Source organism: Opisthocomus hoazin, chromosome W (genome assembly GCF_030867145.1).
Source record: "Opisthocomus hoazin isolate bOpiHoa1 chromosome W, bOpiHoa1.hap1, whole genome shotgun sequence".
In the NCBI taxonomy this organism is placed as follows: Eukaryota; Metazoa; Chordata; class Aves; order Opisthocomiformes; family Opisthocomidae; genus Opisthocomus; species Opisthocomus hoazin.
The window spans coordinates 32,082,915-32,109,478 of record NC_134453.1 but is presented as its reverse complement, the minus strand read 5'-3'; the positions used below and the strand labels follow the sequence as shown (position 1 = coordinate 32,109,478).

General features: G+C 41.9%; 1 protein-coding gene across 2 annotated transcripts in view; it reads right to left on the bottom strand.

The window, feature by feature from the left end:
• Nucleotides 1-12,938, bottom strand: part of LOC142365593 (guanine nucleotide-binding protein G(q) subunit alpha-like) — a 46,803-nt gene extending 33,865 nt beyond the window's left edge. The window contains exon 1 of one of the 2 annotated variants that reach the window (XM_075446502.1): nucleotides 12,415-12,938. In XM_075446502.1, the coding sequence (XP_075302617.1) occupies nucleotides 12,415-12,550 (136 nt within the window). In that variant the 5' untranslated portion in view covers nucleotides 12,551-12,938. The remainder of the gene's footprint in view (nucleotides 1-12,414) is intronic. The other variant, XM_075446503.1, reaches the window with a different exon arrangement.
• Nucleotides 12,939-26,564: the final 13,626 nt, after the last annotated feature.

Sequence of the window (26,564 nt, the reverse complement as noted above, 5' to 3'; positions counted from 1 at the left end):
AAATGGAGACTCTTACAAGACCTAAGAGCAACCACCGTGCGGACCAACTAGTGACAGCCACTCCCGTACAACTGTCCACGAGCTTTGATGCTGCACGAGCAGCGCATGATTTTTTCTATCAGTCTGCGGCGGCGCTGCAAAGACAGTTTTCATTATCTAAAGCAGATGCGCGTGCTATTGTTGCAGCCTGCCCTGACTGTGCGAGACTCACTCCTACACAGGATGGTGGTGTAAATCCTCGAGGTCTACAGCCCAGACAACTTTGGCAAACCGATGTGACTGAGTTCCCCCAGTTTGGGCATTTGAAGCACATCCATGTCTCTGTCGATACGTGTTCGGCTGCCATCTGGGCAACAGCAGCTACTTCTACCAATGCCAAAGCAACCCAACGACATGGGGCGCAAGCCTTTGCTGTGTTGGGAGTACCTGAACAAATTAAAACTGATAATGGCCCAGCCTACAGGTCTCAGGTGGTGGCCCGTTTCCTTCAGCGGTGGGGTGTTAAGCATGTACGGGGCATCCCATACAACTCCACCGGTCAAGCTATGGTTGAGCGTTCCCATCGCTTACTAAAAGATCATTTAAATATTTTAAAAAAGGGGGGAGAGCAATCCCCGATAGACTGTCTACACAAAACCCTTTTTGTCCTGAATTGGTTGAATGTTAGAGGAGGTCATAGTGACCCCCCAGCTGTTCGGCACAGGGGAACAAACAAAAATGTCTATGACAATGATGTGGTGTTAGTAACGGTATTCCGCCCGGACAAAGGGGTTTGGGAAGGTCCAGTACGACTACTCACTTGGGGGAGGGGATATGCTTGTGTTTCTACAGATAATGGACAGACGGAGTGGGTGCCGGCAAAATGGATCAAACCCATCTTGAATGAACACAGAAGAAGAAGGGGAGGTGATAAAAAGACAGTGGGCCCAGTTAACAAAGATGCTACATCCTAACGATGTATGGCTGTTATCTGTACTATCTGACGAGTGTCAATGTGAGTGCCTGCTTTCTAGGGCTCCGGGGTTAAGTTTTGGAGAGTGAATTATTTTGCTCCTTTCTGGTAGTAGAGTTTGGGTACCCAGGTAGGACCCTGCTCTTGAACATCAATGGTCCCAGGGATCGCAGGACCTCCAGCCGGCACCGAGGGATTCTCGGGGAGAACCTCTGATCACTGGACCAAAAGGTTCTGAGCAGGGACTATTAATAAGACAAAGGCATTCTTCCAGTATCACTTTTGTTGCCTGCCTGCTGTCTGTTCATAAGTCTTTGTAATATTTGGATTTATGTTGAAAACTTGGTGTGCCTGCGTGTGTGTCTGTGTGTGTGTGTGTGGTCGCGACCACGAATGTGTGATTTTATGTTATGGTGTTTGTATTTCTGTGTTCTGATGGACTGATTTGGTTTTTGTGATCTAATGGATTTCTCTGGACTAAGTAACTGCCTTTGCATCTCCTGGTTTGGTAAGTTTTCCGGGTTCTGCCTTTAGACTATTGTATCTGCATTCTGATTTATTGGGGCTGCGGAAGGAAACAGATGGGGAATTTCTGGCTGGTTAATGTCACTAATCAAAATGTTATTGCTTATTGTTGCAATGATTATGGCAGTGATTATGTTGGTCCCGTGTATAATACGCATAACACAAGAGGCACTAGAGGTAACTGCGAAGAAAATTTTTGTGATGCAACTAACACAAATTGAGCAAATGTTTTTAAGGTAATGATAAGATAGCTTAGCTTTTTTGAAAAGAAAAAGGGGGAGATGTTGGGGTCGATGTAGCTTGAGAATTAGCACGACTAGGCCGCTTAAGCGAAACAGCATGATTTAACAGGCTTGCTGGAAAGGACAGCTAAGAATAGCCATTGATAGCAAAACCAAGATGTGTTCAAGGACGTGGAGGCAGTCTGTTGCTATTGATGTTAGTGCATAGTTACCAATTATAAGGGAATGTGGGGCGTGTGAACAGTGTGTGATTTATGTCTGTAGCCTATCCGATGCAAGCGTAATCGTGTGTACAGATATGGCAAATGTATATAACCACAGAAGCGGTGGAATAAAAGTATCCGACTGTGTATCTTAGCAATGCGTGTAAGAGTCGTTCCCGTCCTTTCACGGATGCTGAAACTCGGCACAGAAGTCCAGATAGATCACATCCATAGCTCTTCCCTTGTCCACTAATGCAGTCGCTCCATCACAGGAGGCCACTATCTTGGTCAGGCAGGACTTGCCCTTGGTGAAGCCATGCTGGCTGACTCGAATCGCCTCCCTGTCCTCCATGTGCCTTAGCATAGCTTCTAGGAGGATCTGTTCCATGATCTTCCCAGGCACAGCGCTGAGGCTGACGGGTCGGTAGTTCCCAGGGTCCTCCTTCCTACCCTTTTTGAAAACAGGCACAATGTTTCCCTTTTTCCAGTCACTGGGGACTTCACCTGACTGCCATGACCTTTCAGATATCATGGAGAGTGGCTTGGCAACTACATCAGCCAATTCCCTCAGGACTCTGGGATGCATCTCATCAGGTCCCATAGACTTATGTATGTTCAGGTTCCTCAGGTGGTCACAAACCTGGTCTTCCCTTACAGTGGGAGGGGCTTTGCCCCTTTGCTTCCCATCTTGCAGTCCATCAGCTGGGGAGGGGAGAGGAGAGAGGTTGCCAGTGAAGACTGAGGCAAAAGAGTGGTTGAATACCTCAGCCTTCTCCTCATCTGTTGATACAAGGTTGCCATTCTTGTTCATTGGGGGGGGGGGGGGGGGGTACACTTTCTTTAGCCTTGCTTTTCTGGCTCACGTGCTTGTAGAAGCCCTTCTTGTTATTCTTTGTATCCCTTGCAAAGTTCAGCTCCAGCCGCGCCTTGGCCCTCCTGACCCCATCCCTGCACAACCGGGCAGCATCCCTATACTCTTCCCAAGATACCCGTCCCTGCTTCCACTGCCTGTGCAGTTCCCTCTTGCTCTTTAGTTTTACCAGCAGGTCTTGACTCAGCCATGCTGGCCTCTTCCCTTCCTTGCCTGACTTCTTACATCTGGGGACTGAGAGCTCCTGTGCTCTATGGAAAGCGCCCTTAAAGATCTGCCAGCTCTGTTCTGCCCCCCTGTCCCTGAGGACCGTTTCCCAGGGGGTCCTACTGACTAACTCCTTGAAGAGCTGGAAGTTGGCTTTCCTAAAATTTAGGGTCCTGACTATACTCCTCCCCTTTCCCATATCCCTCAGGACTGTGAACTCCACCAATGCATGATCGCTGCAGCCCAGGCTGCCTCCAGTCTTGACGTCACCGATGAGCTCACTTGCATTGGCGAGCATCAGGTCCAGTATTGCATCCCCTCGGGTAGGGGTGTCTATTACCTGGCTTAAAAAGCTATCCTCAATGCATTCTAGGAATCTCCTGGACTGCCTACAGCTCGCCGTTTTACTTTTCCAGCAGATGTCGGGGCGGTTGAAGTCCCCCAGCAGGACGAGAGACTGCGAGCGCAAAGCCTCCTGTAGCTGGAGGAAGAAGGCCTCATCAGTAGGCTCTCCTTGATCAGGCGGCCTGTAGTAGACACCCACGACCAGGTTCCCTTTGTTGCCTCAGTCTCTGATTCTTACCCACAGGCTTTCGACCTGCTCGTGACTATTCTTCAGGGACAGCTCTTCACACTGTATCCATTTCTTGATGTACAGGGCAATGCCTCCACCCCTCTTTCCCCGCCTGTCCCTTCTGAGCAGCCTGTAGCCATCAATAGCCATGCTCTAGTCATGGGATTCATCCCACCAAGTTTCAGTAAGGGCAATCAGATCATAGCTTTCTAGCAGCACGGTAGCTTCCAACTCTTCCTGTTTGTTTCCCATGCTGCGCGAGTTCGTGTAGAGGCACTTCATCCAGGCTGTTGGCTGTGTCACCTTCATAGAGGAACACCCCTTGTTTCCCTTGGGGTGTTTCACAGAAGCTTCCTTGTTGGCTCTTACTACCTCAGGGGCTCCCAGGTCATCTCTGCAAGACTTTGTGCTGATAACTTACACTTAGTAATTACATGAAACGTATTAAATCATTAAAACCTCAGTGTATTCTGTGTTTTTCGGAAAGGGTAGGTTGGGAGGAGGGGCTTTGTTTGGTTGCTTTGGGGGGGGGGGGGGGGTTGGGGTTTTTTTGTTTGTTTTGTTTTTTTAAGATTAGTTTGAGTTTTGGAAAATTGGAGAAATCTCAAGAATGTACTGGAAGCCCAGCACAAGGGTTCAAATATATGAAGAACTGGAAAACATGTTACAGAAAACAGTCTTGAACATGTAGGTAGATAAGTTTTTTATACTTCCTAATTTATTTCTTTAAAGTTTGATCATAAATCAAAGGTAAGTTCTTAAGTATACTGTTGTAATACAATTATATATCACCATAGGCATGTATCAATTGCCGATGTTTTCGCTGGGCACACTTCTGCTTTTCCATGTTACCAAGCTGCACGCACCTTTTGGAAGCTGGAGTGTTTATAGATAATTTGGGGACTAACATGAACTGTTTGACAAGTTCGTGCAGCAACTTGGAAGGATACAGGGGCAGAGGGTTCGAATTAAAAAGGAAATACTTGGAACAATGGAAAATACATGAAAAATTGAAAGGAATACTAGCGGAATAGAGTAGAGGCTGCAAAAATAAGATGATTATAACTTGTGTTGCAGCAGCATGTGATCCAGTGTTGGACCCTACTTAGTTTTATCTTAACTAATTTAATAAGACTTTTGTATTAAAAATGTTTATTTTTGTGAATAGATCTAAAAGGTGATCACCCTCCCATCATCAATATTTGTCACAGGTAGACTTTGTTTATGTCAGTTGTAGAGTTCAATAGTTATTTATTCCTGCTAGTATTCTCAAAAGGATAATAAAAATAAAGGAAACATTATCAAATAAAGAATATAGTGCTCGCCTTTCCTTGAAGATTTTTGTTTCAGCATTTATATGGGGTCTTCTAGTTCTCCTGCAAGATTTTTAATGACCTATCAAGTGTTGCTCTTCTTTGTTTGTTTGTTTGTTTTTTTTTCATTTCTTGAAATCGGACATCTTCATTTGTCCTCAAAGACTTCAAAGCAAGAACAGTTAGCCTGTACATAGTTTAGGAATCAGGGCATTTCTCTTATGCTGTCGGAAGAAATCCTTTCACAGTAAAAGCTTCTGTTGAGAGCATAATTCTGCACTTGCCTCCAGAATTAGTTGATTCCAAACTGTTCTAATACGTTCCTCTGACTCATTTCGTTTGCTGGGTTACCAAAGGACAACTAGGAATTGCTTCAGGCTTCCCCCCCATCATCAGAAAAAACCCTTGGATTCCACCTGACTGTTCTACTTTTCTGTCCTGGTTTCAGGTGGGACAGAGTTAATTTTCTTCCTGGTAGTTGGTGCAGTGCTGTGTTTTGGATTTGGGATGAAAATAATGTTGATAGCTGAATGGCAGAACTCAGAGGGTTGTCATCAGTGGCGCTGAGTCTAGTTGGAGGCCTGTAACTAGTGGTGTCCCCCGGGGGTCAGTACTCGGCCCAGTTTTGTTCAACTTCTTCATCAATGACCTGGACGAAGGGACAGAGCGTACCCTCAGCAAATTTGCTGATGACACAAAACTGGGAGGAGTGGCGGATACACTGGCAGGCTGTGCTGCCATTCAGCGAGACCCGGACAGGCTGGAGAGCTGGGCGCAGAGGAACCTGATGAAATTCAACAAGGGAAAGTGCAGGGTCCTGCACCTGGGGAGGAACAACCCCATGCACCAGTCCAGGCTCGGGGCTGACCTGCTGGAGAGCAGCTCTGTGGAGAGAGACCTGGGAGTCTTGGTGAACGACAGGTTGACCATGAGCCAGCAGTGTGCCCTGGCTGCCAAGAAGGCCAATGGCATCCTGGGGTGCATTAAGAAGAGTGTGGCCAGCAGGCCGAGGGAGGATCTCCTCCCCCTCTACTCTGCCCTAGTGAGGCCCCATCTGGAGTACTGTTTCCAGTTCTGGGCTCCCCAGTTCAGGAAAGAGGAGGAGCTACTGGAGAGAGTCCAGCGGAGGGCTACAAAGATGACTAGGGGACTGGAGCATCTCTCCTGCGAGGAGAGGCTGAGGGAGCTGGGCTTGTTTAGCCTGAAGAAGAGAAGGCTGAGAGGGGATCTAGTAAATGGTTATAAATATCTCAAGGGTGGGTGTCAGGAGGACAGGCCAGGCTTTTTTCAGTGGTGCCCAGCAACAGGACAAGGGGCAACAGGTACAAACTGAAGCATAGGAAGTTCCATCTGAACATGAGGAAGATCTTCTTCACTCTGAGGATGATGGAGCCCTGGAACAGGCTGCCCAGGGAGGTTGTGGATTCTCCTTCTCTGGAGATATTCAAAACCCGCCTGGACACAGTCCTTTGCAGCCTGCTGTAGGTGACCCTGCTTTGGCAGGGGGGTTGGACTAAATGATCCCCAGAGGTCCCTTCCAACCCCTACCATTCTGTGATTCTGCGAAGTCGAAATGCTGGATTCTGCACCTAGGACAGAGTAATGCCGGGCACGAATATAAATTGGGAGAGGAGTGACTGAAAAGCAGCCCTGCAGAAAGGGATCTGGGTGTGCTGGTCGACAGCAGGCTCAATAGGAGTCAGCAGTGTGCCCTGGCAGCCAAGAGGGCAAAGCGTATCCTGGGGTGCATTAAACACAGCATAACCAGCCAGTCAAAAGAGGTGATTATCCCTATGTATTCAGCGTTGGTGCAGCCTCACCTTGAGTACTGTGTGCAGTTCTGGGCCCCACAATTTAAGAAGAATGTTAAGGTCCTTGAATGCGTCCAGAGGAGGGCAACAAAGCTGGTGAAAGGGCTGGACGGCATGTCCTATGAGGAGCAGCTAAGGACTCTGGATTTGTGTAAATGGGAGAAAAGTAGGCTGAGGGGCGGCCTCATTGCTCTCTATAGCTTCCTGAGGAGGGGAAGTGGAGAGGGAGGTGCTGATCTCTTCTCCCTGGTATCCAGTGACAGGATGCATGGGAATGGTTCAAAGCTGCACCAGGGGAGGTTCAGACTGGACATTAAGAAGCATTTCTTTACCAAGATGGTGGTCAAACACTGGAACAGGCTTCCTAGAGAGGTGGTCGACGCCCCATGCCTGTCAGTGTTTAAGAGGCATTTGGACAATGCCCTTAATAAGATGCTTTAACTTTTGGTCAGCCCTGAATTGGTCAAGCAGTTGGACTAGATGATCCTTGTAGGTCCCTTCCAACTGAACTATTCTATTCTTAAATTTAGCTTGGGGGGGGCGGGGGACCAAAAAAACCCACAAAAAACCCACACAAAAAAACCCACACTACCACATTCATGTTGTTCCTGGAACTTCCCTAGTGACTTTTAAAACTTTCCAAACTGTAGTATCACTTAGACTCATGCCCTTCAGTATTAATCCATCTAATTTCTTTGCACAGGGTTAACATAATACTTAAAGCCTGCTGCACACTTACTTCTTTGATCTTAAGAATACTGCATATATGGCTTCATAGTATTTCCTACATTCAAGTCCTTCCTCAGTTTTGATATTGCTTTCTTGCTAGTCAGACTTTTTAAATAAGTAGAGCAAATAAAAGTGAATGTTGAAAAACGTCCCATAATTTTACAAGCAACAGCTGTTCATAGTCTTGTTCATGTATGAGAACACATTTTCTCCCGAGTGTTATTCCATTCAGCAGAGCAAGAAACACACATCTACCTTATTACGCAATTTTCACACCTTCCTGGGATTAATTTTACTTCAAATTTATTTTACTTCTTCATATTACTTCAAAAGAAATGCTGTCCCTTATGAAATTGCCATTGCCTTTATACACCTACAAAATAATTTGAAGTAGCTAAAAACACAGAATTATTTCTTAACATTACAATATATACCCAAAAGTCCCTTCTCAAGGGATTCCTCTGTTCAGCATACGTTTTCCTCCTGTATGAATTCAATATTGTTTTTAATGGGAAGTACAAATTTGAGGTCCTTTAGCTTTCTGACATATGAGCAAAATTAAGTTAGAATTCTTTGACTATTGACGTTCTAAGCTAATTTCCATTAGCTACAGTAGATCACTTCTAAAGAAGGAGGAAAATCAAAACAAACAAAAAAACAACCAACAAGAAAATCCTTTATAAGGACTGAAAATAAAATACTCCTTTATCATGCATTAAAAAATTAATATGCTCTTTTCCAGCAAATGTGAAATCATGATATCACATTGATATCAAGATGATGATTCATGTTTTCCTCAAAACCAGTTATTCTTATATATGGATGTATATGTCCATATATAATAGAATATATCAGTGTTTGTCATCCAGAATCAAATTAGATAACCTTAGAAACAGCTTCTCCAAAGTAAGAGATACTTACCAATCTAATTTCAATATATATCTTGATGATGCATGTTAAGTATTTGTTTGTTTTCTAATTGTAAATACATACTGTTGTAACTACCTAAAATTATTTTCAAGTGTTCAGTGCAAGTACGGATCAATACAAGATAATAAGAAAAGGTTGCAATGCTCTTTCAAAATAATTAAGTTTTCTGCTTTAATGAAGAGCAAAGAAAATAGCCAATTAGAATATACTATCCAATATCAGCATTTTTAAATTGTGTGCATAAAACTGAAACACACACAGTATCAGTTTACCTACTTATATAAAAGTAGAGGAGACCATCTATTTGCATAGGTATTTCAGATTAAAGCAGGGAAGGAAGATTCATTGTTAGCTTGATGGGCCCACTTCCTCTTCAAGGTTTTTTTAAGTCTAAGTCTTTGCTAATTCAACTAACACAGGCATAAAAATAAATAAATAAAAACATATATATATATATATACACACACATATCCTGTAGGTTCGGAGAACAAAAAAAAGGTCTTCCAGTTAAGACTAGTTGCAATTCATGCTAAATTCAAATGGTTTACCTCCCACCTGTTTCCTTTGGTAACATATAGAAAATGAAAGGATACTCATATTTGACACCTTGCTTCACTGACTCATCTGCTATTTCAAACAAAAAGAACACCTTTGCCTTAAGAGCCACGTTTTGCACGTCACAATACCTGCAAGCATGATACAAAACAGCAAACACGCTGTCAAGCCCTCCAATACTTAATTTTGCCAAAGCTTATAGATATATAGACATAGCTAGCAAGATATTGCTAATTATTTTCTTAGATACACAAGATACTTTCCCAATGAGAAAATAATGCATAACATAAATATATACAGTGTACAGGCATAGTATGTCCAGTAGTGAAGGTTTATGGCTACAATCTAACATTTAGGCCCAAACATTGCTTTCCGAGATCAGGCAAAACTTCCACTGATGACAGTCAAACAGTCAAAATGATATATATAGAAAGCTAGAGCATATGGCTCTTGCTACTTAACAATAAATTATAAAAGCGGTATTTTAATGTTTAATCATGGAGAGGGTTTATTTTTTAACTAATAATTTAAAATAATCTTACCATACAAAAAAAGTTTTCCAGAAATTACTTTCAATGTTTTAAACTCTTTGATCATATGAGAAGTAAAAAGATATCATTATTAATACATAAGAAGGGTGTACATAGCATAGCGTGTGTCACACAGTAATAGAAACCTACACAGTTAGAAGTGAAATATTTCACTTTTCAAGGAAGCACTATAATTTCTACAAGTCAAGGAGAGGAAAAAAAAAAAAAAAATCCTCTTTTCTGACCCAGAATTTTTTCTTTATATTTGCTACATATATGCATTTGTATGTATGTCTAATTTTTAAACAAGAAAAAATTGTGGCATAGATATGCTTATTTGTTCCTTAAAACATTTTGAGTTAATACCTTTTACTTTGCACTTGCAACAAGTTCAAAGAGCAGGTATGGTCAATTAACACAGCTCAGCTTAAGCTGAGCTCTCTCCTTACGATCAAAAGGATATACCTTTGTCCCATGTTCAAAAGCCTTTAACCCACTTCGGCTTCTAAGTCCAACAACACTTTTCAAAGTGGAACTGAGAAGTTGGCACTTTTGAAAAAAGTTTGCCTAACTTTTGAATAAAGTTAAGCAATACTGCTACTTGAAGTTTTGAGGGACAAAGATATGTAGAGGTCAATTAAAAAAAATGGATGATTTTAAGCAACTTCAGACATTTATGTTCCCAGTCTCACCATTTTAATTATTATTTTCCTATTTTTAAAATGGTTTTGTCCATCTCAACCATATGAATGACCCAAACAAATAACACAAACTTAAGAACTGAACAAATTACTATGCTGGGGAAGCAGTGAGAGTGACTGAAAGAAGTACTGTCAGATACCCAAGAGAAACCCACTAATTAAAACAATTTTTTATAAAGTTTTTTTTTTTATATAAATTGAAACTTGAATCTCTATCCAACCCCGTGACTTCAACAGTGGTTCACTACCATACTGCATTTTAAAAGATGAGATCATTAACTGTTGAACAGATGCACATGCACAAACACTTTCAATCAAATATATGACTGAGGCTGACAAAGTACAATACGAAAAATGTGTACACAATAACAATTTCTATACTGGTTTCTATTCAAATACAGATATGGTATTAAGTATGAAGCAGAATGTTTACCTCTCTTGGTTTCTCGTACATCATGCTTACATCTTCAGAAGCATGGTTTATACATATACATGCAGAAAACATACAGGCAATCGGTGAGTTTTTTCCAAAGCTTTCTAAGTGATGGCTTCTTATCTATTTGCTCTGAAAACACCTTATTTCATTTAGTCTAAAGTAATGCCCCAATTAGGCCCTAATCTACCATTACCTATCCATACATTTAACATTACCAGTGGGTGGATCTTGTAAAACAATACAAGTTCTGCACTACTGATTGTAGAACCAAATCTCTGAATTCCTTCTCTGGGTGGTATATGTTGGTATCATTCAATAAGTTTCATGCATTTTTAAAAAACTTGGGAGAAAACTCTAGCATTACTGCAAGAAAACCAGGAAATGCAGAAACAATTTGGACCTGAGTAACAAGTCAAATGTCAACTGCTTCTCCTGTAGCAAATGTATATAGTTAAGTAATTATACTTAAACATCCATAAAATTAAACAAATGCAAACTATCCGACCTCTATTTTATCTTGGTTTTGGATCTTGAAATAGCCACAGCACACATTTCCATCAACCAAAAATTAGGCCAAAATGAGACAGAACGTTATTACTGGTAGCATTGTATCTGTCTCCCCTTCTTTTTCGACATCAGTTAAGGATCCCAATACCTTTCTCTATATACAGAAGATCAACTGTATTATTTTACAGTGTGTTTTAAATAACACATTCACAAGCAAGCAATAAAATAAATTCTTACTTCCTTTCAACTCTCCTTACCTTATTGAAAAGGCAGTTTATTCCCCCAATATAAATCATTACTGTCACGTACATGACTCAAGACAAAAGTCTGATATAAACACCCCATATCCACTTGGAACATTCCTACTCATCCACACACCAAACACCAGTGCAGACATATTTCAAGGCCTGCTAGTCTAAGGCAGAAGCTCCATTACCACAAGAACTACACAATGTAGTAGAGCACATCAGATATAGACAAATGTGTTTTAATTCAAAAGGCTTACTTCAACACGAGCCAAATTCCTATTAAACAAACATTGCCTTTGCACACTTATGGCTCCAAAATAAAAACCTCTGTTTTAATTGAAGAGAAATGATACAATAGATTTTATTTCCTGAACAGCAGGTGGATTCCAAAGATATTAAAGATCCTGTTATCCTCCAGCATACTTAAGGTTACTCTTCAGCTTCATGGGTGCATCTGGGTCTTTATGGTTTCTTTCTCCTTCTGCTTTAAAAAAAACAGTCTACAATCTGGGCATAAGCCCCTTATCCCAGTTTGCCTCATTAAATAAAAATCACAATTAAAAAAATGCAACCGGTGACCCAACAACCTTTCCAAGGCTCACAGAACAATGCAGATATCAAAGCCTGTCACTGCCAATCCTCAAAGCAACTCCCCCTGCGAGTTCTTTCATTAATCTGCTTCCTTACCATCACTCTCCTACACCCATCATCACCGACATTTCCCCAAAACCCCCGCACTCACCAGCCATCCTTTCCCTCTCCATTTTGGAAGGCCGGGTTCCCTACCATATCAAACCCACCCATAGGAACCACAGTTATTTACCCAGCTACAAGCGCCTCGGTGAAGCCTGCACACGGGTGCACACACACAACGTGGCGGCGGAGGAACGACGAGCGGGTCACCGCCGCCATCGCCACGGCCGCCCCACGGCGAAGGTGGCGAGCGCCCGAGGGAAACCGAACCGACCACACCATGTAACGCACCAGTGGGGCCAGCCGGAGGGAGCCCGAGGCGGCGATGTCTGGGCTGCACCCCCAGCGGCACTTAAGGCGTGTATGCCGACGGCGGCCCGCACTCACCCAACAGCAGCAGCTTCAGTTCCCGACGGGCGTCTCTCTTGTCCCGGCGCAGCTGCCGCTCGATCTCATCGTTGATCCGCCGGGCTTCCTTGGCTTCCTCGCTCAGGCAGCACGCCATGATGGACTCCAAAGTCATTCTTCCTAACTGGTTCAGACACAACCCCCACCTCCCACTCTAAAAACGCGCGCACACACACCTCACCAGAGCACCAGCCCCAGGGGACACAGACGCTCTCTGCCCGGGAGCCCCCACCCGGGCACTGCAGGACAAGCGCAGGGAGCTGCCTCGATGCCACACACGGGCAAGGAGAAAGAGGCGGCCCCCGGCAGCACAGATTTCCCCGCTCCCTGCCTCTAATAGTTGCCGCTTCCAACTCCTCCTGTCCTCTAAATTACGCACCAAGCAACATGAAAACATCCACCATAGCAGCCGCGGAGGTAGCAGTGCTATCTAGGCGAGCCAAGCTATTCTGCACACACACCCCTCCCTCCTTCCCTCACCACTACCACTACCTCTGCCACCGCCTCCGCCTCCTGCTGCAACGAACGCAGTGCTTGAGTGTCCCTCGCAAACTACACCCCCACGGAAATGCTAATGGCCGCTAATCCCTCCCCCCCTCACACACACTTCCCTGTCGCTCCCTTTGTCCTAAAGCGAGAGTTCGGCTCCTCCGAAAGTGGGCAAAGCCCGCCGCCGCCCGGCAATCTCAGCGTGCGCCTGGCTGGAGAACTTCCTTACGGTGGACCTTTCTTCCAGGCACGGTCGCTTGCCCCTTTTACGGGGAGAGCTGCTGCCGAAGAGCTGTCGCGGCTTGTTCCTGCCCTGACACTAAGAAAGAGAAAAGGGACGGATAGAAAGGACACCACCAGAGAGGAAGAAAAGGCAGGCAGAGACTAGGGCATGCACACCGTGAGGCCAGCTCGCCGGGCTTTTCAATGGCTTGACTCCGCAGACGTGGTGAGGCAGAAATATGGCGGACTCTCTCTCCCGCTGTCTCTCCCACTCTTCTTCTGTACCGCTGCGTGTTGGGAATAGGTGGCTGGTGGAGCCAGGAACTCCTGGGATACTGCCCCCCGACCAAGCCCGACGCTCGAAGGCCGCCCCTGCCAGGCCCGCAGCCGTCGGAGGGGGGAAGAGAAGGGAGGGGAGCAGACTCTCTCTCACACCAAACGGCAGCGAGGAACACAGCCTTCTCTTATTTGTCCTGTAGGGCAGATTTTTTTTTTTTTTTAATTTTACATTCCGCACGTTTTATTTGCTTTTGCTACCTTTGTTTTTAGTCGATAATGCACATTTTCATTATACCATTGTATTCTCTTCCTGGAAGAGATGTCCGGTTCATAGGGAAAGGGGAAAAATGTAATAACTTACATGAGGAGAGAAGTATCTTCTCCACCTTCAGCTGGAAATTCAAATGTGGGAGATAAAAATATACTAGACACTAGTAACTTTTAATGCTGGTAATCCTGAAAATGGTATTTGAATAGTTCTGTCATATGCAGAAGAAATAAAAGACATTTACAACAAGTAAAAACAGTAGGATACTTCCCTTGCTTGTAAGAACCTAATATTCTGTCATTTCAAGGCATAGATACATTGCATTTTGTATTCTGTTGTTGTGATCTTTATTCAACCAATGCTTTTAACTACCATCCTTATTCACAACCCCAGACTAGCTTGCCTTCAATTCCAGTACTAGAAAGCCTGTCTTCAACATAGCCTTTAGTAACCCCCAGAGTGATAGCACACAATTTGATGGACATATTAAGTTCTAGTTTTTGTAGATTTGTAAAATATTTCAAAATTCCCACACCTGCCCTACCTTTTCCCACCTTCATATCAAGTTAGCTATCTGGGAATGTTGCAAAATGTTCCAGGAAAGTCATAGTAGTCTATTAAGTAGGTAGAGGGGTGCATCACTCCCCATCTTCTAGTTTCATGTGTCATGTCCTCTCCAGCACCTGTTGTCATCTGTTTTGAAAATCACATGCTTTTTCTTACAACTGTTAATATATGCTGACAATATGAATTAAGTAGAGTCCACCATAAGGTGTAAGACTAAGAGGAAATTAAAAAATGAAAACGTAATAATCAATAGAATAATATAGTTCTCAGTTTTTAGAGCATGAAAATGTCTTGCATTATTTTAAAAATGCATGATTTTTGTTTAGATCTATATTGTATTTTTATGTATAATGTATAAAAGCATTTAAGAAAATTTGGAATATTTTTATAAGTATGTTTCTTTCTTCCAGTAAATGAATATGTGAATTTTATTCTAAATTCTGTAATCCTATTTATTAATCAAAAATAATATTTCGGTAAAAGCATCTTCTTTATTTACCTGATGTGGATTTTAAAATTCATATGTATGTAGGTATATGTATGTATTTATCTGTCTATCTTGTGGTCCCAGATTAATGTGTTAATATTAAATTCAGTGATAAAGATTTCTATATTGAATTACAAATATGATAAATGTAAAAATGCAAATAAGTAACCAAAAGGGAAAAGATTTTTCTTCATGAAATAAATTCTCAACATACTGGAATTTCCTCCTAAAAGTTGTAGCCCAAAAAGATGAAAATGGGCGTGTGGTGCAGGTTACAAGAAATGCTCAATGGATGTACAACTGCTCTGTGCCTGAAACATTGGTGCACTGAGTTCAAGTCCACAGCAAACAGCATCTGGCATCAAGTCTAAAGAAAGGATATGAATGGGTCAATGAATTTGTGACATATGGATCAACTGATCAAAATCCCTCCCCAAATTGAGGGCACAGCAGTCCTATGAAAAAACTATATACCTCAGACAATATCGTAACCTTCCCCAGTAGATGAAGTCTGACTCAGCTTTCTTAACCAACTCTTTTACATGCTCAGTGTAGAAGGCATGAATACTGTGTGTACCTCAAATGTGAAACTATCATTTAATTTTGCATTTTTAGTGAGAAAAGACACCACAGGGGCCATAAATTTAATCTGTATGTACCACTCCCATTGACATCATTGGATTCAAAGTCACTACTTAATAAATATCTTCAGATTTTTAATGGACGAGCCATATAGTCCTGAATCAGGCATCAGCTGATAGCCATTACACACTGTTTTACCCATTTGCTTTGTGACTTAATGGAAGTTAGAGGAACCCCCATAATGGACAACTATGTGATAATCAAACTATGAGGAAATTTTTTTCAGCCCTCATCTCCGTAATGGTTGGCTTTTGTTTTGAAACGTGAAACATCCTTTGTAAATATGTTATCCTAATAAGAACTGTCAGTAAATGACAGATGCAATTATTACCCATACAGATAATTATTATCCATAGATATTATCCATACTGTTACCTAATTCTATACAGATACTTCCTGATAAACCTTCCCTGTAACATTAATAATTTCATATTCCTCTATCCAAGTAGTCATGTCTTATAGCAAACCCATTGCCTGCAAGATGTTTTAATGTTTCTTGCTGTCACAGGAAATTAAAAGTTAAAAGTGAGACTGTCAGAGGGAGCAAAGTGTGATATTGAACATGCTGCATCTTCAGTATTCTTGCTTACGAGCCAACAAAGTTTGGGGAACCACCACTCTATCATCTTTGTATCTTTCTTTGTACTAATCAAGCCCAGTCTTTCATTTCTTCCATATACCTAAAGATATTTATTGTTTGAGATATGTTTTCTGTGATGTTTTGAAAGATTGCAACTAGCATCTGAACTTGGTACCCACATGACAGTAAACCAGCAGACCCTATATAACAACATTGTTGATTTTTATTGGTAGTCAGCATCCCATCTTAAGCAGTGGAATATCTTACAAGCCCTTTTTGATTGCCATTGTGCACTAGGAAGATGTTTTCACAGTGCTATGCACAATTATATCTCAGTCTTGAGTGCTTACAGTTAATTTAGAGGCCATCAGTATGTCTGAGTAGAGCAAGTTACCCTTCCAGTATGCCTTCCTAATCAGGGTTGGTTTTTTTTTTGAAGAACAAACTGTATCTGCTGGTTGTCTACCGTTAAATGAGTAACATTGAGTATTTGCAATTCCTTTCAACTGAAATAATCAGTTTGTTCCAGTATGTGCTGTTTATGAGTTCCCCAGTGATATTTATTTAGAAGTAATAGCTATTTGCCAAGGTCCTAAGGTGTAGAGTAATGACTAAGAAAGGGTTAAAAAAAGTATTTGTTAGTTTGTTGACAATGCAAGACAGAAAGGAAAAGAAAATACACACAAGAGAAACTATCAGAAGGGGATTGCTTGCCAGGCAAGTATATAGCCTCACTCGTATGTTGTGCATAGAGCTGGATTCAGTACACCGCAGATGTATCCTACGTATCTTTCTGACTATACAGAACATTTGAAAGAAGGAAAGTTTGTGTATGTATGTATATATATGTGTGTGTGTGTAAAACTAATGGGAGATTTTATTTCTTGAAGAATGTTTAAACCCTGTTACAACTTCCCTCACTTGTAAAGACTAAGACATTTTGAGAGCATTTAGACAAAACCTGCCATGTGTTATCGATGTGCCTCCCTCGGGGCGACCCCCGTGCCCCTGGACGCCCCTCTCTGGGAGAAGAGAAGGGAAGCCAGCCTCCACGGAGGGACGGTCCTGAGGAGGCGCCACGCCTCTGTGGCGCAGCTGCGGCGCCACCTGCCGGCTGAAAGGCATCCCACCGTCCCGCGCAGCCCGGCTCCCCTGCCCACCCGGATTAACCCCGGTGAGCCCGCGGTACACCAGCCGGGGGAGAAGGAGGGCGAGAGAACGATGCCCAGGGTACGCACGGCGATCCTGCCCTTTTCCTGTTCCTTCTTTGAAACGGAAATAATAACTTATCTCTCCGTCCCTCACTCAAGGACCCTTATGATGTTATTATCATTGCTTTTGAGTCCAAGTCCGAAGCGCGGTGAGGGTTAGTTCTCCTTGGCTTTGCATGGGGAATAGCACCTTGTGCGCTGTTCACCTCGCATCATGCTGTGTCTGTCCTGGGCACCCAACAGGGGGCGCATTGCTGTATTGGCTTACTGCAACATACTAGCTACTTCTAGAAACTGCGCCTTGCAGCCAAGAGAAAATCCTCTGTAAAATGTCTCCTTATGACCTAGTATTTCTCTTCTGGTGTCTCTGCTGAAGAGAGGTAGTTTGAGGTCAGGGCAGTATAAAGTCTTGTCCACAGCTCGATTTTCCTCTGGCTCGAGTGTAGAGAGAGGCTGATGAGAAGGGAAGGTGCCGTGGCAACTGCAGGGGCAAGAGAGACACAGGGGCCTGCTGTCAAGCTCTGTGTGTGAGATGGCTTTTGTGGGCAACGGACTCATGAATTAGTGAAGTAATGAATTAGAGAATTCACATTAGACTAGTCTGTACAAAGGGGATTGAGCCCTTGTTTGATTTGATGATTGGTGGGTTTTTTTAACCTAATGAGCTCATGAAATAAAGTTTAATTTACAGAGTAATCTGTCATGTAAATTTTAGAGATCCAAATGGACTGTGACAGGGTGAGATGACTGCCATGAGCAGTGGGCTCTATGGGTGATATGGCTTCCGTGGACAGAGGGTTCTGGTGCTCACAAGTGCAGTCAAGTGGGACAGAAGAGACAGAGGGCGATCCTTTCCCTCCATCACCCTCTGCAGCTCCCTTCCCTGCTCTGTACCATCTCATTCTCTTCCTCTCTTTTGCCAGCTCTTGCTCTCAGGTATTACGTTGCAATTGGAGTTGCACTGGCTTCCCAAAGGTGCAGATGAACCTTAGAACCAGTGCGAGGGAAATGGATAGTAGGTATGGGGAGATGGGACTGTCCTTTCTGTGGCAGTGAGCCACTGGATCAACTGCATCAGCCAACTGTTCCTGTATAGTCCACATAGGCCTGGTGGAAAAGGATCTTAAGTTCCAGCAATGAAAAAACACTTGACATAGCCATATGACACAAATTACACCATTACATCAGTAGAGTACAAGTTGATACCACAGTAATTCAGAAGATCAGAAAAGGGAGATAGTTGTGTTCGATATTAGCATCTGCCACTTCTTGGATAACTTTTTTCCTGTTATTTATCTACTGTCCTTATCGTGAAATGGATGCCAAGCAACCTAAATTATAAATCTGTATTTTGGCAGCCTAGGAATACTGTCACTTCTATCAAGATTCCTTTTATGCTTATTTGTCACATACTTCAGCTTTCAAATACATTTATCCTTTCCTTTCAACTTCTTGAATTAGCAGTACTTCTTAAAAAGCAGCTTTTATTCTTTATAGCGTTTTTATTTTTGTGCAAATCAAACTCAAACTCTTGGGCATATGATCATGCATTCTTATTACTCTATAGACACTTTCTGTACTGACTAGTTTATTTGCAGCCATCTCATGCTTTTCTGGGTTATAAATGTCAACAACATTAGATGCTTGGGATATGTATCTAAGACCTCAGGCATTCTTTTCCTGCTGTAGCTTTCACTCTTCTCCTATGTCATGGTTTAGCCCCAGATGACATCTAAGTACCACATGACCACTCGCTCACTCCACCCTCCCCTGTGGGATGGGGAGGAGAATAGGAAGAAAAAGGCAAAACTCATCGTTTGGGATAAAGACAGTTTAACAGAACAGCAAAGGAAGAGGAAAACAATAAAAATAATACTAATAAAAGAATATACAAAGTGAGTGACGCACAGTGCAATTGCTCACCACGCGGAATCCGATGCCCAGTCCATTCCCAAGCAGCAATCCCTGCCCCCCGGCCAACTCCCCCCCAGTTATATACTGAGCATAATGTCATATGGAATTGAATATCCTTTTGCCTAGTTTGGTTCAGCTGTCCTGGCTGTGTCCTCTCCCAGCTTCCTGTGAAAATTAACTCTATCCCAGCCGAAACCGTGACATCCTACAGGGTATTTTTTTGGTATATGCAGCCTAATTCTGATTTCGTTAAAGTTTTAAATCACTGTAAATGCATCATCTTCAATGGAATTGCACTGGTTTTCACCATTGTACATAGTAGTATCACACCCTGGGTTGTCTTTTAAGTTTTTTAATATACACAGTGCAACTGTGTAAATCCTCCACTTTATTAAGTGAATGTTTGATCCTACATCCTCAGAAATGTAATAGCGATTAGAATAATTTGGTAGGCCATCATTCCCACCTTATTTCTTTTTGTGTCACAAGATGGGGAGAAAACAGCTATTCAGTATGCAGATAGATGTAGTTCTTTTAGTATATAATTGGAAAGTATTAATCATAATTCCTTCCATTGTCCAAAGAGTTTATGAAATGAGGTTATATTTTTGCAATCCAAAATATGTCACTAAAATAACTATGGATAGCTATCTCATTGGCCATAATTTTATAATGGAAGACTGGTCCAAAATCAAAGCATGCCACAACACTTTTCACAACCTCATATCAAAGGTCAGTATGGAAGATGAAAAATTGTCATCTTGCATTGTATCATTTCCTAAGTTAAAATACCTGAGCAATGCCTAATCAAAACACAGGTATGTAGTAGGTATAGGAGATTTGGGCTTCAAAAAAAAAAATATTTGTATTTCAATGCAAGCAAAGTGTTCCAGATGGGATCAAGTATTTATAGCACAAAATGCATTATATTTAACTATAAAAATAAAGTGCTCACCACTATAGCAACACCGGAAATTAAAATATTTCTGTATTGTTCTGCCCAAATAATTCTGTAGCTGAGTAAATCATAATTGGATACTCTTGGTGTGATTCCAGCAGATATCACACACTATCATTGCAGTTTTAGGTATCATTCAACACCACAAATAAAAGAGATTACTAAGAGAGTTTGCCATCAGCAAAAGATTTAAAAGGACAATGTATTTCAGTTCTCTCACATTTATATTTGTGTTTTCACCTGGTTGTCTTAAAAGGAAATACTTTCCTGATTAGCAAACTTTAAAACAAAATGACATAAATTGAAAAATATCGGTATAAAAAGTAATTAGCATGTGAATGCAAACTGACAGTTCACAGCTAGGAAGCTATGCAAATATGTCTTTCCACAGAATTTCCATACACATAGCATTATAGTATGTAAAATCATGAATCGGTATGATATCTTTTCCAGTAAATATCAACACAAAATAATTACTGTCCTTAGTGTAAAAGGACTTCTTTCAATTGTCTTTTCAAAAATATATAATTCAAACCCAAATTCATTGTAGTGAATCTTGTACTGTGTATATGCTTTATAACCTGTATTAATAAGAGCATCAAATGTCTTATGTAAGGCCATCAGAAATACTTGAGAAAAATATGATTCCCACAAGTGTATTTAAAATAGTGGAGAAAACTTAGTTAGAGGGCAGTAGTACATAACTGGCTTCCATTTGGTACTTGTGCGGGAAGTGAGTGTTATGGTTTGGCTGCGGCCGGCAACAAAAGCGCCACGCGGCCGCCCCTCCCCCCGCCGGGGTGCGGAGGAGAATGGAAAGAAACAGGCAAAAACTGGTGGGTCGGGATAAGGGCAGTTTAACAGAACAGCAAACAAAGGGAAACAGTAACAACGACGATACAGATGAGGAGAAAACACAACACAAACTGCACGACCCAGAGAGCCGCTCCCACCGCTGTGCGCTCCCGAGCTGTGAGTGAGTTCCCGCCGCCCCGCTCCCCCCCACCGGAACCCAGCATGACAGCCACATGGTATGGAATACCCTGCTCTGTTTGGCCAGGTGGGGTCAAGCTCCCCCCCCCGCGGCTGTGTCCCTTCCCGGATTCCGGTGAAAATTAACCCTGTCCTGGCCGAACCCAGGACATTATCCACCCCTTATTCCACACCATCTACGTCATGCCCAGGTCCCCCATTTTCCAGTTAATCACCAGTCTTCCATTATAAAATTATGGCCAATGAGATAGCTATCCATAGTTATTTTAGTGACATATTTTGGATTGCAAAAATATAACCTCATTTCATAAACTCTTTGGACAATGGAAGGAATTATGATTAATACTTTCCAATTATATACTAAAAGAACTACATCTATCTGCATACTGAATAGCTGTTTTCTCCCCATCTTGTGACACAAAAAGAAATAAGGTGGGAATGATGGCCTACCAAATTATTCTAATCGCTATTACATTTCTGAGGATGTAGGATCAAACATTCACTTAATAAAGTGGAGGATTTACACAGTTGCACTGTGTATATTAAAAAACTTAAAAGACAACCCAGGGTGTGATACTACTATGTACAATGGTGAAAACCAGTGCAATTCCATTGAAGATGATGCATTTACAGTGATTTAAAACTTTAACGAAATCAGAATTAGGCTGCATATACCAAAAAAATACCCTGTAGGATGTCACGGTTTCGGCTGGGATAGAGTTAATTTTCACAGGAAGCTGGGAGAGGACACAGCCAGGACAGCTGAACCAAACTAGGCAAAAGGATATTCAATTCCATATGACATTATGCTCAGTATATAACTGGGGGGGAGTTGGCCGGGGGGCAGGGATTGCTGCTTGGGAATGGACTGGGCATCGGATTCCGCGTGGTGAGCAATTGCACTGTGCGTCACTCACTTTGTATATTCTTTTATTAGTATTATTTTTATTGTTTTCCTCTTCCTTTGCTGTTCTGTTAAACTGTCTTTATCCCAAACGATGAGTTTTGCCTTTTTCTTCCTATTCTCCTCCCCATCCCACAGGGGAGGGTGGAGTGAGCGAGTGGTCATGTGGTACTTAGATGTCATCTGGGGCTAAACCATGACATAGGAGAAGAGTGAAAGCTACAGCAGGAAAAGAATGCCTGAGGTCTTAGATACATATCCCAAGCATCTAATGTTGTTGACATTTATAACCCAGAAAAGCATGAGATGGCTGCAAATAAACTAGTCAGTACAGAAAGTGTCTATAGAGTAATAAGAATGCATGATCATATGCCCAAGAGTTTGAGTTTGATTTGCACAAAAATAAAAACGCTATAAAGAATAAAAGCTGCTTTTTAAGAAGTACTGCTAATTCAAGAAGTTGAAAGGAAAGGATAAATGTATTTGAAAGCTGAAGTATGTGACAAATAAGCATAAAAGGAATCTTGATAGAAGTGACAGTATTCCTAGGCTGCCAAAATACAGATTTATAATTTAGGTTGCTTGGCATCCATTTCACGATAAGGACAGTAGATAAATAACAGGAAAAAAGTTATCCAAGAAGTGGCAGATGCTAATATCGAACACAACTATCTCCCTTTTCTGATCTTCTGAATTACTGTGGTATCAACTTGTACTCTACTGATGTAATGGTGTAATTTGTGTCATATGGCTATGTCAAGTGTTTTTTCATTGCTGGAACTTAAGATCCTTTTCCACCAGGCCTATGTGGACTATACAGGAACAGTTGGCTGATGCAGTTGATCCAGTGGCTCACTGCCACAGAAAGGACAGTCCCATCTCCCCATACCTACTATCCATTTCCCTCGCACTGGTTCTAAGGTTCATCTGCACCTTTGGGAAGCCAGTGCAACTCCAATTGCAACGTAATACCTGAGAGCAAGAGCTGGCAAAAGAGAGGAAGAGAATGAGATGGTACAGAGCAGGGAAGGGAGCTGCAGAGGGTGATGGAGGGAAAGGATCGCCCTCTGTCTCTTCTGTCCCACTTGACTGCACTTGTGAGCACCAGAACCCTCTGTCCACGGAAGCCATATCACCCATAGAGCCCACTGCTCATGGCAGTCATCTCACCCTGTCACAGTCCATTTGGATCTCTAAAATTTACATGACAGATTACTCTGTAAATTAAACTTTATTTCATGAGCTCATTAGGTTAAAAAAACCCACCAATCATCAAATCAAACAAGGGCTCAATCCCCTTTGTACAGACTAGTCTAATGTGAATTCTCTAATTCATTACTTCACTAATTCATGAGTCCGTTGCCCACAAAAGCCATCTCACACACAGAGCTTGACAGCAGGCCCCTGTGTCTCTCTTGCCCCTGCAGTTGCCACGGCACCTTCCCTTCTCATCAGCCTCTCTCTACACTCGAGCCAGAGGAAAATCGAGCTGTGGACAAGACTTTATACTGCCCTGACCTCAAACTACCTCTCTTCAGCAGAGACACCAGAAGAGAAATACTAGGTCATAAGGAGACATTTTACAGAGGATTTTCTCTTGGCTGCAAGGCGCAGTTTCTAGAAGTAGCTAGTATGTTGCAGTAAGCCAATACAGCAATGCGCCCCCTGTTGGGTGCCCAGGACAGACACAGCATGATGCGAGGTGAACAGCGCACAAGGTGCTATTCCCCATGCAAAGCCAAGGAGAACTAACCCTCACCGCGCTTCGGACTTGGACTCAAAAGCAATGATAATAACATCATAAGGGTCCTTGAGTGAGGGACGGAGAGATAAGTTATTATTTCCGTTTCAAAGAAGGAACAGGAAAAGGGCAGGATCGCCGTGCGTACCCTGGGCATCGTTCTCTCGCCCTCCTTCTCCCCCGGCTGGTGTACCGCGGGCTCACCGGGGTTAATCCGGGTGGGCAGGGGAGCCGGGCTGCGCGGGACGGTGGGATGCCTTTCAGCCGGCAGGTGCGCCGCAGCTGCGCCACAGAGGCGTGGCGCCTCCTCAGGACCGTCCCTCCGTGGAGGCTGGCTTCCCTTCTCTTCTCCCAGAGAGGGGCGTCCAGGGGCACGGGGGTCGCCCCGAGGGAGGCACATCGATAACACATGGCAGGTTTTGTCTAAATGCTCTCAAAATGTCTTAGTCTTTACAAGTGAGGGAAGTTGTAACAGGGTTTAAACATTCTTCAAGAAATAAAATCTCCCATTAGTTTTACACACACACACATATATATACATACATACACAAACTTTCCTTCTTTCAAATGTTCTGTATAGTCAGAAAGATACGTAGGATACATCTGCGGTGTACTGAATCCAGCTCTATGCACAACATACGAGTGAGGCTATATACTTGCCTGGCAAGCAATCCCCTTCTGATAGTTTCTCTTGTGTGTATTTTCTTTTCCTTTCTGTCTTGCATTGTCAACAAACTAACAAATACTTTTTTTAACCCTTTCTTAGTCATTACTCTACACCTTAGGACCTTGGCAAATAGCTATTACTTCTAAATAAATATCACTGGGGAACTCATAAACAGCACATACTGGAACAAACTGATTATTTCAGTTGAAAGGAATTGCAAATACTCAATGTTACTCATTTAACGGTAGACAACCAGCAGATACAGTTTGTTCTTCAAAAAAAAAACCAACCCTGATTAGGAAGGCATACTGGAAGGGTAACTTGCTCTACTCAGACATACTGATGGCCTCTAAATTAACTGTAAGCACTCAAGACTGAGATATAATTGTGCATAGCACTGTGAAAACATCTTCCTAGTGCACAATGGCAATCAAAAAGGGCTTGTAAGATATTCCACTGCTTAAGATGGGATGCTGACTACCAATAAAAATCAACAATGTTGTTATATAGGGTCTGCTGGTTTACTGTCATGTGGGTACCAAGTTCAGATGCTAGTTGCAATCTTTCAAAACATCACAGAAAACATATCTCAAACAATAAATATCTTTAGGTATATGGAAGAAATGAAAGACTGGGCTTGATTAGTACAAAGAAAGATACAAAGATGATAGAGTGGTGGTTCCCCAAACTTTGTTGGCTCGTAAGCAAGAATACTGAAGATGCAGCATGTTCAATATCACACTTTGCTCCCTCTGACAGTCTCACTTTTAACTTTTAATTTCCTGTGACAGCAAGAAACATTAAAACATCTTGCAGGCAATGGGTTTGCTATAAGACATGACTACTTGGATAGAGGAATATGAAATTATTAATGTTACAGGGAAGGTTTATCAGGAAGTATCTGTATAGAATTAGGTAACAGTATGGATAATATCTATGGATAATAATTATCTGTATGGGTAATAATTGCATCTGTCATTTACTGACAGTTCTTATTAGGATAACATATTTACAAAGGATGTTTCACGTTTCAAAACAAAAGCCAACCATTACGGAGATGAGGGCTGAAAAAAATTTCCTCATAGTTTGATTATCACATAGTTGTCCATTATGGGGGTTCCTCTAACTTCCATTAAGTCACAAAGCAAATGGGTAAAACAGTGTGTAATGGCTATCAGCTGATGCCTGATTCAGGACTATATGGCTCGTCCATTAAAAATCTGAAGATATTTATTAAGTAGTGACTTTGAATCCAATGATGTCAATGGGAGTGGTACATACAGATTAAATTTATGGCCCCTGTGGTGTCTTTTCTCACTAAAAATGCAAAATTAAATGATAGTTTCACATTTGAGGTACACACAGTATTCATGCCTTCTACACTGAGCATGTAAAAGAGTTGGTTAAGAAAGCTGAGTCAGACTTCATCTACTGGGGAAGGTTACGATATTGTCTGAGGTATATAGTTTTTTCATAGGACTGCTGTGCCCTCAATTTGGGGAGGGATTTTGATCAGTTGATCCATATGTCACAAATTCATTGACCCATTCATATCCTTTCTTTAGACTTGATGCCAGATGCTGTTTGCTGTGGACTTGAACTCAGTGCACCAATGTTTCAGGCACAGAGCAGTTGTACATCCATTGAGCATTTCTTGTAACCTGCACCACACGCCCATTTTCATCTTTTTGGGCTACAACTTTTAGGAGGAAATTCCAGTATGTTGAGAATTTATTTCATGAAGAAAAATCTTTTCCCTTTTGGTTACTTATTTGCATTTTTACATTTATCATATTTGTAATTCAATATAGAAATCTTTATCACTGAATTTAATATTAACACATTAATCTGGGACCACAAGATAGACAGATAAATACATACATATACCTACATACATATGAATTTTAAAATCCACATCAGGTAAATAAAGAAGATGCTTTTACCGAAATATTATTTTTGATTAATAAATAGGATTACAGAATTTAGAATAAAATTCACATATTCATTTACTGGAAGAAAGAAACATACTTATAAAAATATTCCAAATTTTCTTAAATGCTTTTATACATTATACATAAAAATACAATATAGATCTAAACAAAAATCATGCATTTTTAAAATAATGCAAGACATTTTCATGCTCTAAAAACTGAGAACTATATTATTCTATTGATTATTACGTTTTCATTTTTTAATTTCCTCTTAGA